Genomic DNA, 12,044 nt, shown 5'->3' with positions numbered 1-12,044 from the left:
AGAGAGAGAGAGAGAGAGAGAGAGAGAGAGAGAGAGAGAGAGAGAGAGAGAGATTAACTCCTTACGTTTGCATCCCTGTCGCGAGAATCCCCAGTACCCAGGTAGGCAAGTGTCACACCGCGGTCCTCCCACGCCAGGTCGACACCGACATTGCCCTGTGGCATCGTCGCATTGATGACTTATGCTACCGACCTGGTGGCAGTCGCACTGGGTGCATCCAGTACCTCTCACGTGACCCCAGAAACCAGGCTGAAAAGAAAATGTTCAAGATATTACTTGTGTGAATGATTTTAGCGTACAGCAAGATACTCAGTCCAACTTAGTAACTAGTATTCCTTTTAAATAAAGGTGACGTGAACCAGGCCTACTAAGGGATTATAGCAAATTTGTCTGTCACCAAAATGATGCTTAACACATCCTTAACCAAAATATATTTTTCATCTTTATAAATTCATCTTTCACTTGCGTGTGTTAAGCAGGATCTAACGATGCAAAACTCACACATGTGTTTTTCATTATGTTTCCCACACCCAAATTACTGTAGAGTAACTAACTAACTTCCCTAACCTAGGGGCATGGCAAAAAAATAAACAAACAAACAAACAAACTGAGCCACACTGTGTTCCATGTAACTTGTCAAATCCTTAATATCACAATAATCGACAACAAACGTACTTTTTATTTTAAAATTCTCCATTAGCATACGCAAATAATTCTAAGTTATCATCGCAGCCAACAATATTAATATCAAGAGAATTCTCATGATTCAGCTATAATTTGCAATGTTTTAGTTCCGACTGACGCTATTCAAAATATTAAATATTTGCATCCTTGATCGGTATTTGCACTGTTGTATTTGTACATCTAAAGCTCTGCAACTTCTTGAATTTATCGGTATTTGCAGTGTTGTATTTGTACTATATCAAAAGCTCTGCAACTTCTCGAATTTAACCAATGTCTTCAAGTGTTTGCCCAAGCAATGATGGGCTTGCAATACCGCGATACGCGATCTGAAATACATTTGGTCCATGTATTTGACGTGAAAATGAAGTATCCCAGTATATCAGGAATTTTAATCACACTACGCAAAAATCAGTTAAGTTGTTAACAAGACCGAGGTCTGGGCCTAGCCTTTAAGACAACGCAGCTGTCTTGTCAGCCTGTCACCTTTCATGGTTACACCCACAGGTTGATGTAAGTGGATGTTTCAATTAATACTCTGTAATTATCTGTTTGTCCACAGTCAACGCATATAAATATAAATAATTCATTAGCACTGAATTTAAAATCTTGTAGTTTTAATTCAACAGTGACACAATGTTATGAAAGATTGCTTTCCTCAATTTTTATATAAAAAAAATGTAGTCTTAACATTCAAACCTGGTCTTATAAACACTTTCTGCAGAACGCATCGGCTCTTAATTCACGAAGGTTTGGAAGTAATTCATCACTATTTTTTGGTAAGTTGCATTACGTAATTAATTCTTACAATTTAGACATATATAGACAAATATGATGGATTGAATCCTTAGAAAGCTTTTTTGGAATATATATGAATCTTTTTACAGCCTTATATTATGAAATAAATATGCTTTTGCATTCAAAGCAGAAATAAATTTGTTTATGTTAGTTGCCTACTCATAACTTTTGAGTGAAATCTTCCGAAATCATATAGCGTCACTTTTGAGCTACTGTGCTTTCTTTGAACTTCAATATTTATGATAATTTCTACGGCAGTATAATTATAATTGTAATAATAACGGCAACACATGGTATCTGTCAAGGGTCACAGGTGCCTCATCGTAACATAACTTTATCAGCATCATATGCAATAAATTCATACATCACAGTACATGTATATATCATCTTCAAAAAGATTTACAGAGGCTCACCAGGAACACCTCTAATGACAAATGACAAAATAAATTACCAAGCATAATGCATGGGATAAGTATGTGTTAAGAACCCGATTTCAGAACAGAAAAACAATTAGAAGTTGTACTTCTCGTACAAAGACGTTAGATCCATACTAATTTAGTTCTCTCATACATGTATCAGTAACAAACTTTTCATTTAGACTGAGGTCACCTTTGATTACTCCAAAGTTCTTAATCCTGTCATTTACAAAGGCCAACCATAGAAGACCCAATTCATTGGTCCATGCTATACGTCTTATACCTGTTACCTGAACAGCACAAGCTCTTTAAATCTTTTTTTTTTTTTTTTTGTTCACTGCAAAAAAATATTAAGAGTCACCAGCATACCTGAAATGAACATTATATTTTTCTTTTATATAGGATGTTACTTCGATTTTGCATTTACCTTCAAGTATGTAACCAATACAACGATTCAAAAGGATAAAGGTGTCTCACCGATCGTTTAGCGTTATGGCGTTTGGCCAGCATGGATTTATAACATCACAGCTGTTCATCTATTAGTAAACTCCTTGAAAATATCAAATTTAGCATAAGCTAAAAGTTCGCAATAATTTCTAAATAAAATATAAATCTTGCCGTTAAAAGTACGTGACTAATCAACGCATGTACTTGGCCTACCGATTCGCATATATTTCAGCACTTCTTTGTACAGTGTTACATTCATCTAGTTACGACATCCTATCGTTAGAAACAACAATTAAACAATTTACCACTATCTTGCCAAAATTTCCTTGACCTAAGTTAACACTACTGGTCAACAATATCCACGCAACCAGGTTTTAAATGATTGATTCAGTCAGCATTCTAAGGCCGCTAATGCTAAAAGTTTTGCAGACGTGAGTTGGCCGTCATAGGAATATAATGCATTGTATGTGTGTATGTGTGACTTATGGCTGGAACATATAAATGTTTAAGTTTTCTGATTCTATCAAGCACAAATTTCCGATGACTAACACTAACTATTTGTCGTTAATTAATGACTGTTCCATAGCGGGACCAAACACCTGCAGCAGGGCAGAAAGCTTCTCAAAGAATCCACTGTATTTTTTCACTTTTGATACATTATTCGTTTCGTCTTTACCATACTCTAAGTGAACAATTATTTCAACATTCTACTACCGCATTGATTTAATATTTATGGACCGGTGCCAACAATCTTCAACGACTCTTGTTTGTTTTTTAAATTCACCTCACTACCTGGTGTACCTAATTGTCATTTGGACTGAAGATGATCCCAGGGAAGGGTTCGAAAGCTTTTTGTAAGTTTTAAAAATTATACACGGACTCGTAACATTTTTTATTATTGTATATACTCTCGCGATAGAGAGTTTTTCCCAACAAATTGATTTAATAATTCTTCATTGGAAATTCTCATAACGTTACGACGTGCTTCGGTATAAACTCTTATCTGTAAACTTGCCTCTAGAGAGAGAGAGAGAGAGAGAGAGAGAGAGAGAGAGAGAGAGAGAGAGAGAGAGTTAAGTATATCTTAGTTTTACCAGACCACTGAGCTGATCAACAGCTCTCCTTGGGCTGGCCCAAAGGATTAGATATTACGTGGCTAGGAACCAATTGGTTTCTTAGCAAATGGACCTACAGCTTATAGTGGGTTCCGAACCACACCGAGAAATTAATTTCTATCACTGGAAATAAATTCCTCTGCTTTCACGTTGGCAGAGCGGGGAATCGAACCCGGACCCTGAGTTCGAAAGAAGAGAGAGAGAGAGAGAGAGAGAGAGAGAGATGCACTACCTCGTGAACGTAGCCATATTTGTACCGCTTTTTCCTAAACCTGCTCCATATGAATGTTGAACTTTTTTTACAATTAGCGCTACTTACTAGGCTTCTCCATTACTGTCATACACATCTATGGCAAAAAATTAGCGAAAAAAAGTTATGAAGATGATGAACTTGTCTCAGATACCGTAGCTCTACGTTTGCAACTCCGCTATCTTTTTTTTATTTTATTTTTTAAATAAGGCGAAATACACTTAGTAGTAGTCGGCAGCTTGATGATGATGGATAATGTGTCCGAATAGTATTCTTTTATATTTCATACAATGGTTTGGTTATCCAAATGAAAGTTAATTTGATAAACAAAAGTCCTTCTTCAAATATGTCTTATGTCTGTTAACAATGCTACTGAATTGAGAAAAACAAAAGAATAAAAAACTTTCATAATTCCAAAAGTAAGTAAATGGCACGGCCGTTGAAGTCGACGTCTTGAAATGGATTTCGGATAAAAATTATTTCGTGCTGAAAGTTTTGTTCAGTTTCAATATATCTTACCGAGAATTGAAAAAAGAAGAAGGAAAAAAACACACACATTCAATATTTGAAGAATCATGTAATTTTCAATATTGTCTAAAGACCAGATTCTACTTAAAAACTGGAATGGATAAAAACTACTGTGTGGCCACCACTGAGAGGCAACTGAAACAAAATAGCCACTGTTCATTCCAGTGAGCCTCCTTCAGTTTTGCTCACCGTTTCCCCTCTTAGTCACGGGCACTGTGACACAGTATTTTGCTTTCCGTTTTTCCATACATTTCCAATCCTGGCCAAATATTAACCGTGTTTTCCTATTATCCTTCTTCCTTTATTTTCTTTGATAGCAATAAAATATCTCTTTAGGTGTTGTTAACGATTGTTTACGGCATCCTTCGTGCCATGCCATTCCATGCCGCCAACAAGTATCAAGACTTTCTCTATCGCTCTTGGGGAGGGGGGGGGGGAGGGGGTGGGGGGGGGGGGGGGCGGCGGCGGAAGCGGGGCGCTACATCTTAAAAATTAACCATAGAATCTTTTTTAAAATAATCTCATTACGTTTCCCACACCCAAATTGCCTCTTCATTTCCGAGGATACAGTTTTGAAGTAACCTAAGCTAACCCAAGGGGGGAAAAAACGGGGCTGGTGCAATACTAGTATACATTTCGGGAATTTGCAACACAGAATTCTACTTTCCTCAATTACACGCGCACACTCACACACGTAAATACATACATACATACACACACACACACACACACACATATATATAATATATATATATATATATACACGTGTACATACATACATACACACATATGTACACACACACACACCACACACCCACACCACAACACATATATCTATAATATTAACCGTGTTTTCCTATTACCTTCTTCCTTTATTTTCTTTGATAGCAATAAAATATCTCTTTAGGTGTTGTTAACGATTGTTTACGGCATCCTTCGTGCCATGCCATTCCATGCCGCCAACAAGTATCAAGACTTTCTCTATCGCTCTTGGGGAGGGGGGGGGGGGGGGGGTGGGGGGGGGGGGGGGGGGGGTGGGGGGGGGGGGGGGGGGGGGGGGGGGTGGGGGGGGGGGGGGGGTGGGAGGGGGGGGGCGGGGGGGGGGGGGGGGGGGGGGGGGGGGGGCGGGGGGGGCGGCGGCGGAAGCGGGGCGCTACATCTTAAAATTAACCATAGAATCTTTTTTAAAAATAATCTCATTACGTTTCCCACCACCCAAAATTGCCTCTTCATTTCCGAGGATACAGTTTTTGAAGAATAACCTAAGCTAACCAAGGGGGAAAAAACGGGCTGGTGTGCAATACTAGTATACATTTCGGGAATTTGCAACACAGAATTCTACTTTGCCTCAATTAACACGCGCACACTCACACACGTAAATACATACATACATACATACACACACACACACACACACACCACACACACTATTATTATATATATATAGTATATATATATAAATATGTGTGTGTGTGTGTGTTTTTTGCGTGCATGTGTGTTTTAAATTCTTGCTACGAGGGAACCAGGTGGTTTTCACTTCCATCGATACGGCAAGAACACGCTAACCTCTTCATAAAAAGTACAGAACCATATAACCAAGAGAGTAAACGTTAGTTACTTTTTCAATATGAATATGTTATAATAATGATAATAATAGAGCCAATAACGACGCTTTATGAAATAGCGATTTAACCACACAAATTTTTATTCCTTGTCAAGTGCGTTTATTGGTAGAACTCTTCACCTGTAGTATTATGAATCGGGTGGAGAAAAACTACTGCATAGTTGTACAATGCGTCAGTTCCATCGTCAACCCAAACGGATGTAAGCATTAATTCAAGAGACCGCCTCAAGAAAAGGACATCTGTTATCGTCATGTTTTGACATTTACTTTCATTCTGTAATTTATCTCGTTACCGTGATTTTTCTACTAAGTAGTTTTCCAGTTGCTTGTTATTTTCTTTCGTATTGAGAAGGGATCAGGAGGCTTTAAATCTGTACGTAGAATTTGCTGAAAGTGAAACTTTAAATCCTCGTATTACACTTTTCGGCAGCTTCTTCCCTTCTACCTCCATACTTTCGTAATTTTCCTTCTTCCGTTTTCACCAAACCATTCAACCTTTCACCCTTTTATTCCAATTCCCTACTTCCGCTTTTGAAAACGGAAGAAGGAAAATTACGAAAGTATATATATATATATATATATATATATATATATATATATATATATATATATATATATATATATATTGAGAAGAGATCAGGAGGCCTTGAATCTGTACGTAGAGTTTGCCGAAAGTGAAATTTTAAATCCTCGTATTAAGGTTCTCGGCAACTTCTTTCCTTCTACCGCCATACTTTCGTAATTTTCCTTGTTCCGTTTTATATATATATATATATATATATATATATATATATATATATATATATATATATATATATACATATACATATATATATATCCATAACCTTGCTGTGAAGGGACAGCCATAAAAGATAATGAACGCGAGCCCTGTAGGCAGGTAATCACACTCGGGGCAGTTATTCGATTACGTCAGCAAGGCATGCCGTGTGAGCACGAATTAAAAACACTCGCCGGGCCTGACGAAGCTTTCACTGCCCTGAACATAAACTATCTTTATAGTCTCACCTTGCAAGCGCTGCATGTTCTGCCCACAACATTGTTCTTGCAAGCGCACTGGCCGCTGATGATGTCACAAGACGGGCTGGTGGAGCCCTTCTCGTCACAGTCACAACCTGGGAAGGAAGAAAATATAAATTAATAACTAAATCAAGGGAAAAATAGAGTAAACGAGAAAAAATTAATACATATAATGATGATGGATGTCCCGTTGACTCCCGCAAGTCATGTCCACATGAAGTAAATATTCCATCATTCGAATACAGCAGTGTGTTTATTATTATTATTATTATTATTATTATTATTATTATTATTATTATTATTATTATTATTATTAATATTTCATTAGATGAAACCTAATCACTGGAACAAACACATAGGGGCCATTGACTCGAAATTCTAGCGTCTAAAGAATGTTGGGTTCAACCTCCCACCGCAGACCCTGATCATGATACGGAACCAGTGATTTTTCACGGCCTTGGTGGAGACGCGAACCCGCCACATCTGAGCGGCATGGCACGACGCTAGTCAAGTTACCAGCGGCCCAGTACGACTAGGCTTCTCTTGATGATGCTGATGATGATTATGAAGACGATATACCAATGGAATCGATGAGTATTTGATACTTAAGCAGAAAAACTTTCACAGGGATTAAAGAATTAAAAAAAATAAAACCTGACGAATTCTTACTGGAACGAATCAGTTACGATAATCATATTAAGTCACCATGTAAATTTGACTAATATTTTCTTAAATCAAATAACTGTATGTTTGATAAAAATAAGTTTGAAATATGAAATCACTAAATATAATCTTAGTAAGATACTACATCATAATCTTCTACAGTAAATGATTCTCAGGAGGAAAATTTGATTAAAAATGCTGTTGTACCGATTAGGGAACTGTGCTGAGAATTCGATGACCATCGTACTTGTGACGCCAGTTTAATTATTAAATCCATCACAGCATATAGTATTTGAAATTGGTTTGCGCTAACTCCGAAAGCTGCAGGTCTAGAAAAAAATAACTACTAGGTGAGTTCCTAGTTTCATTACGACTTGCACACATCAAGAATGACTGAATCTAGGAAAAATAGTTACTTTCAGAACATGTGTATATGCTACCAGTTCAAAGAACCTTCCAGGTAAGAAGATCAAATATACTACTTCAGGTCAATAGGTGAGAGAGAGAGAGAGAGAGAGAGAGAGAGAGTGTGTTTAATGTAAGGTCGACGACTGACCCCGGAAGTAAACTACCGTAAAAAAACCCTTATAAACATGAACATTTTATTTTTTTTTAATTAAGCAATGCCATCTTTTATTTATCACATCTACACTGACACAGTGCAGACATCCGTACAAGCGTACTAGTTAAAATGAAATTAAAATAAGAGAAACAGCAGACTAATTGCTTTAATTTAAATATAATGAGAACAATAAGCATAAATCTAGCAACTAATAAAGAAAGAGAGAGAGAGAGAGAGAGAGAGAGAGAGAGAGAGAGAGACAGAGGTGAGACAAAATAAAAAGGAGAGTGTGCGAGAGAGAGAGAGAGAGAGAGATTAATGTAGTATGTAATTAGCGAAGACCATTAACATACTTTTATTGCTAGACCAGGCTTGTTGTAATGAGTCTCCTTTCTCGGTTTTTACTAAAATAAAGAAAATGTTACGACAATTCCAACGTCCGAAATAAAAGAATAAAAGCAGTGTCATGTCCTCTCGGTATCTTTAAAAACAAAATCCAATATTTCAGATGTAAAAGTCAACCGATAGCACTATCCCCGAAGTGACACCTAAGAATCTAAATGGGACATTCCACTTGATAATTTCCCGACGCCATTTAAAAGGATCTAAGGTACAACCAATTCTGTATACTAGTTATTGAAATTACCGTGTTTTTATATTACTTGAATTAGATATAATTTAGGCGAAAAAAAAAACAATATCTTCCTTTGGAAAAGTAATAAGCAGTTTACAATAAGCCTAATTTTAGTGTTCTGTAAAAGATGACTATTGAGATGTTTTTTTTTTTTTTTGTTTTTTTTTTTTTTTGTCTGTCGGTCTGCCCGCCCTCAGATCTTATAAACTACTAAGGCTAGAGGGCTGCAAATTGGCATGTTGATCATCGACTCTCTAATCATCAAACATACAAAATTGCAGCCATCTAGCACCTGTAGTTTTTATTTTATATGAGGTTTAAGTTAGCTATAATCATGCGTCTGGCTCCGCTATAGATGCCACTAACATAGGCCCCCGGGGTGTGATTGAAAGTTTCATGGGCCGTCGCTTAGTTTCATGCAGCATTATATGCTGTACAGAAAACTCGACGGCGCCGAGGATAGTTAGGCGCATTTTTTACTTGTTTTGTTTTGACATTCATCCTTTTGTGACTGGTAATTTGACGAGTTTTATAGGAGGCAAGGCCTGTTTGTGACAATTTTATCAATCAACCTGTTTGAGAATATGTTAATAAGTAAAGAATTATGATACATAGCAAAATCTACAGAAGTAGCTCATTAAGATTCCCAACAGAAAGCAAAAAATACAACACAGAACCAGACGGGGTTAAAAATGGCTTATATCAAAACTCAAGAAATTAGCGGAAATTGGTGACTTTATACGCATCTGTAAAATGATTGCTCATATGCTACTGATCATGACCTTATTTGTATTTATCGACGTTTCCGTCTTGTGTTTTCGTAATCAATTAAAATTTTAAGTATTAAAAAAAGGATATTTCAATAAATATTTTTTGGATTACAACAAAATAAATAAATAAATAATAATAATAATAATAATAATAATAATAATAATAATAATAATAATAATAATAATAATAATAATAATAATAATAATAATATTTTGGTAGAAGACCCTCTTTTAGGCAAATGCTGTTAACAAAAATGGCAGAATTAAGCGAGTTGATTTTATAAATAGTTTTTTTTTTCTATTTTTCTTACAATTCGCTTCTCAGGCTCAGCGATATTTCTGAGTAACTGGCCAATATTCATATTGGGAATTTAAAAAAAAATTATAAATGCTAAAGGTCGTCGTCAGTGCCTACGGAATAATACCGGTACTGAAGACGATCCATGCTTGACCTGGACCTGAGATCCTGTTCTAATAAAAGATTACCTTCAGCATTTATAATTTTTTTGAAAATTCCCACTATGAATATTGGCCAGTTACTCAGAAACATCGTTGAACCTGAGAAGCGAATTGTAAGTAAAATAGAAAAAACAATATATTAAATCAACTCACTTAATTCTGTCATTCTTTTCAACAACAACAACAACAACAACAACAACAACAACAACAACAACAACAACAACAACAACAATAATAATAATAATAATAATAATAATAATAATAATAATAATAATAATAATAATAATAATACAATCGTCTAGAGAGCAACGGCAGTAAAACAAACGTCAAGTTCAACAACAGGTATCACAAAGGCTCAAGTAGGCTTTACCACTATAAGGATTCCAATCGTCGTAGTAAGTGTTTAAAAGAATATATTGTCTTAAAAGAATAAGCCTCTCAGGTTTTTGTTCCTTATTTTCTATTCGAAGCTCGCTTACGCCGACATAAACTTGGAATCTTTGCTACAGCGAGAGAGAGAAAGAGGAGAAACCAGGCAATTTATGACAAGTGTTAAATTTTCTTGCATGTCTACCACCTCACCGCAACGCTGAAAGATGAAGTGGAGGTCGGATGGACAAACACACACACACACATAATTGGCAGGAGAGTTTTTCCCATTATATGCTAGAACCCTTTCTTGTTGTGGGGAAATAAAAATTAAAAAGGGTTAACAGTGTTTGCATGTGTTGGATATTGATCCTCCTCCTCCTCCTCCTCCTCTAATTTCCCAGCTTCCCTCCTTCCTCTTTTCCACCGTTATGTTCCTGACCAAACTCCATTATTCAACTGTTTCTCTACTAAACGTGCCTTTCTTAACAAACAAACCCAATAGAAAAAAAAAAAAACAGCAGCAGTTTGAAAATAGCTAAAAAAAATCGTTAACGTTCACAAAAATGTCAGTTGTATTTTCTTTAGCAAAAATGATTTAGATCAAAACTTCCAATAATGAAAACTGACGGGCACATGTGATATTTATTTCAAGCCAGCCAATGTGAAGAATTGAGTTTATTGCAAGAATCATGAATATATGCCCTACGAAAAGCGGTTACGTGCAATAGCAAGAGCTTGTTCTTTAACTACATACTGATTACAAACATTTCAGGGAAGAATGAAAAAGAATTTTAAGGAATGCTTCATGAGGTTACTATAGGTCCCTCAATAATCACGCAAGTAAAATGAAATTTCAACTGTATATAACCTGACGTATAATATCCGTGACAAAGAGAAAAATAAAGTCGGGGGAGGAGGGGGGTGGGGTTCCTTGTCAAATTTCTTGGGAGTAGTAATCACCAGCCCCAGAGGATGACACCAGCTAAGTTTCATTAAATTCACGAAACATAAGCTATTGACCCGTAAATGGATCTGCCATCTAAGAAAAGGTAAAAAATAAACTTTTGGCATTTAAATTGACCTTACGTACTAGGACAGGGTAAAAAATATTTAGGAAAATAATAAAAATTCAATGAACATGCTTACTAAGTTTTATGTATAGCACAAAAATAAGTGATTGGCCTTTAAATTAAGATGTAACCTTAAAAAATTTACCAGAATACAAAATCATGATAACTAACTGGAAAGTTTCATCAAAATCCTATCTACCATATGGTGACATTCAAAAGGATCAGTGACCTCGAAAATTAGGCATCGGCCAAAATACCTAAAAGGATATTTCTAAAAACCAAAGGTCCTTACCAGAGTTTCTAAAAATAAATAAATAAATAAATAAATACATAAATAAGCAATGCTCTTTAAATAAACCTGTGTCCTTGAAATACAAGCCAGGGTCAAAAATATCTGTGAAAACTTAGTTTATAAAAAGGTTCATCAAAGGAAGCAAGGGAATAATAATGACACTAATAAAAATAATATACGACATTATCAAACAGTAATAAAATCAGGAATGTCGTGTTTCAACGGCCGTCTTTACCTTTCCCAGCAACAGACAGGAGAGATATGATCTCTGATCACCTACATCTTAAAGTTCGCCAGGTTTCCGCCCTGTCCGTTTACGAAAGAT

At 36.1% G+C, this 12,044-nt stretch overlaps 1 protein-coding gene across 5 annotated transcripts in view; it reads right to left on the bottom strand.

Moving 5' to 3' along the window:
- Positions 1 to 12,044, bottom strand: part of LOC135216235 (laminin subunit alpha lam-3-like) — a 567,145-nt gene that overhangs the window by 170,965 nt on the left and 384,136 nt on the right. For all 5 annotated transcript variants that reach the window (XR_010314834.1, XM_064251389.1, XM_064251390.1 and 2 more), the window contains exons 23-24: positions 6,886 to 6,992; positions 66 to 249 (exon numbers count right to left, since the gene is read on the bottom strand). Coding sequence is in view for 4 of the 5 variants with exons in the window: in XM_064251389.1 (XP_064107459.1) it covers positions 66 to 249; positions 6,886 to 6,992 (291 nt within the window). In the remaining variant the exon portion in view is untranslated. The remainder of the gene's footprint in view (positions 1 to 65; positions 250 to 6,885; positions 6,993 to 12,044) is intronic.

The sequence above is a fragment of the Macrobrachium nipponense genome, chromosome 6 (assembly GCF_015104395.2).
Source record: "Macrobrachium nipponense isolate FS-2020 chromosome 6, ASM1510439v2, whole genome shotgun sequence".
NCBI classification, from domain to species: domain Eukaryota; kingdom Metazoa; phylum Arthropoda; class Malacostraca; order Decapoda; family Palaemonidae; genus Macrobrachium; species Macrobrachium nipponense.
The sequence above is the reverse complement of the archived record's forward strand: the minus strand, read 5'-3'. Positions and strand labels throughout refer to the sequence as shown.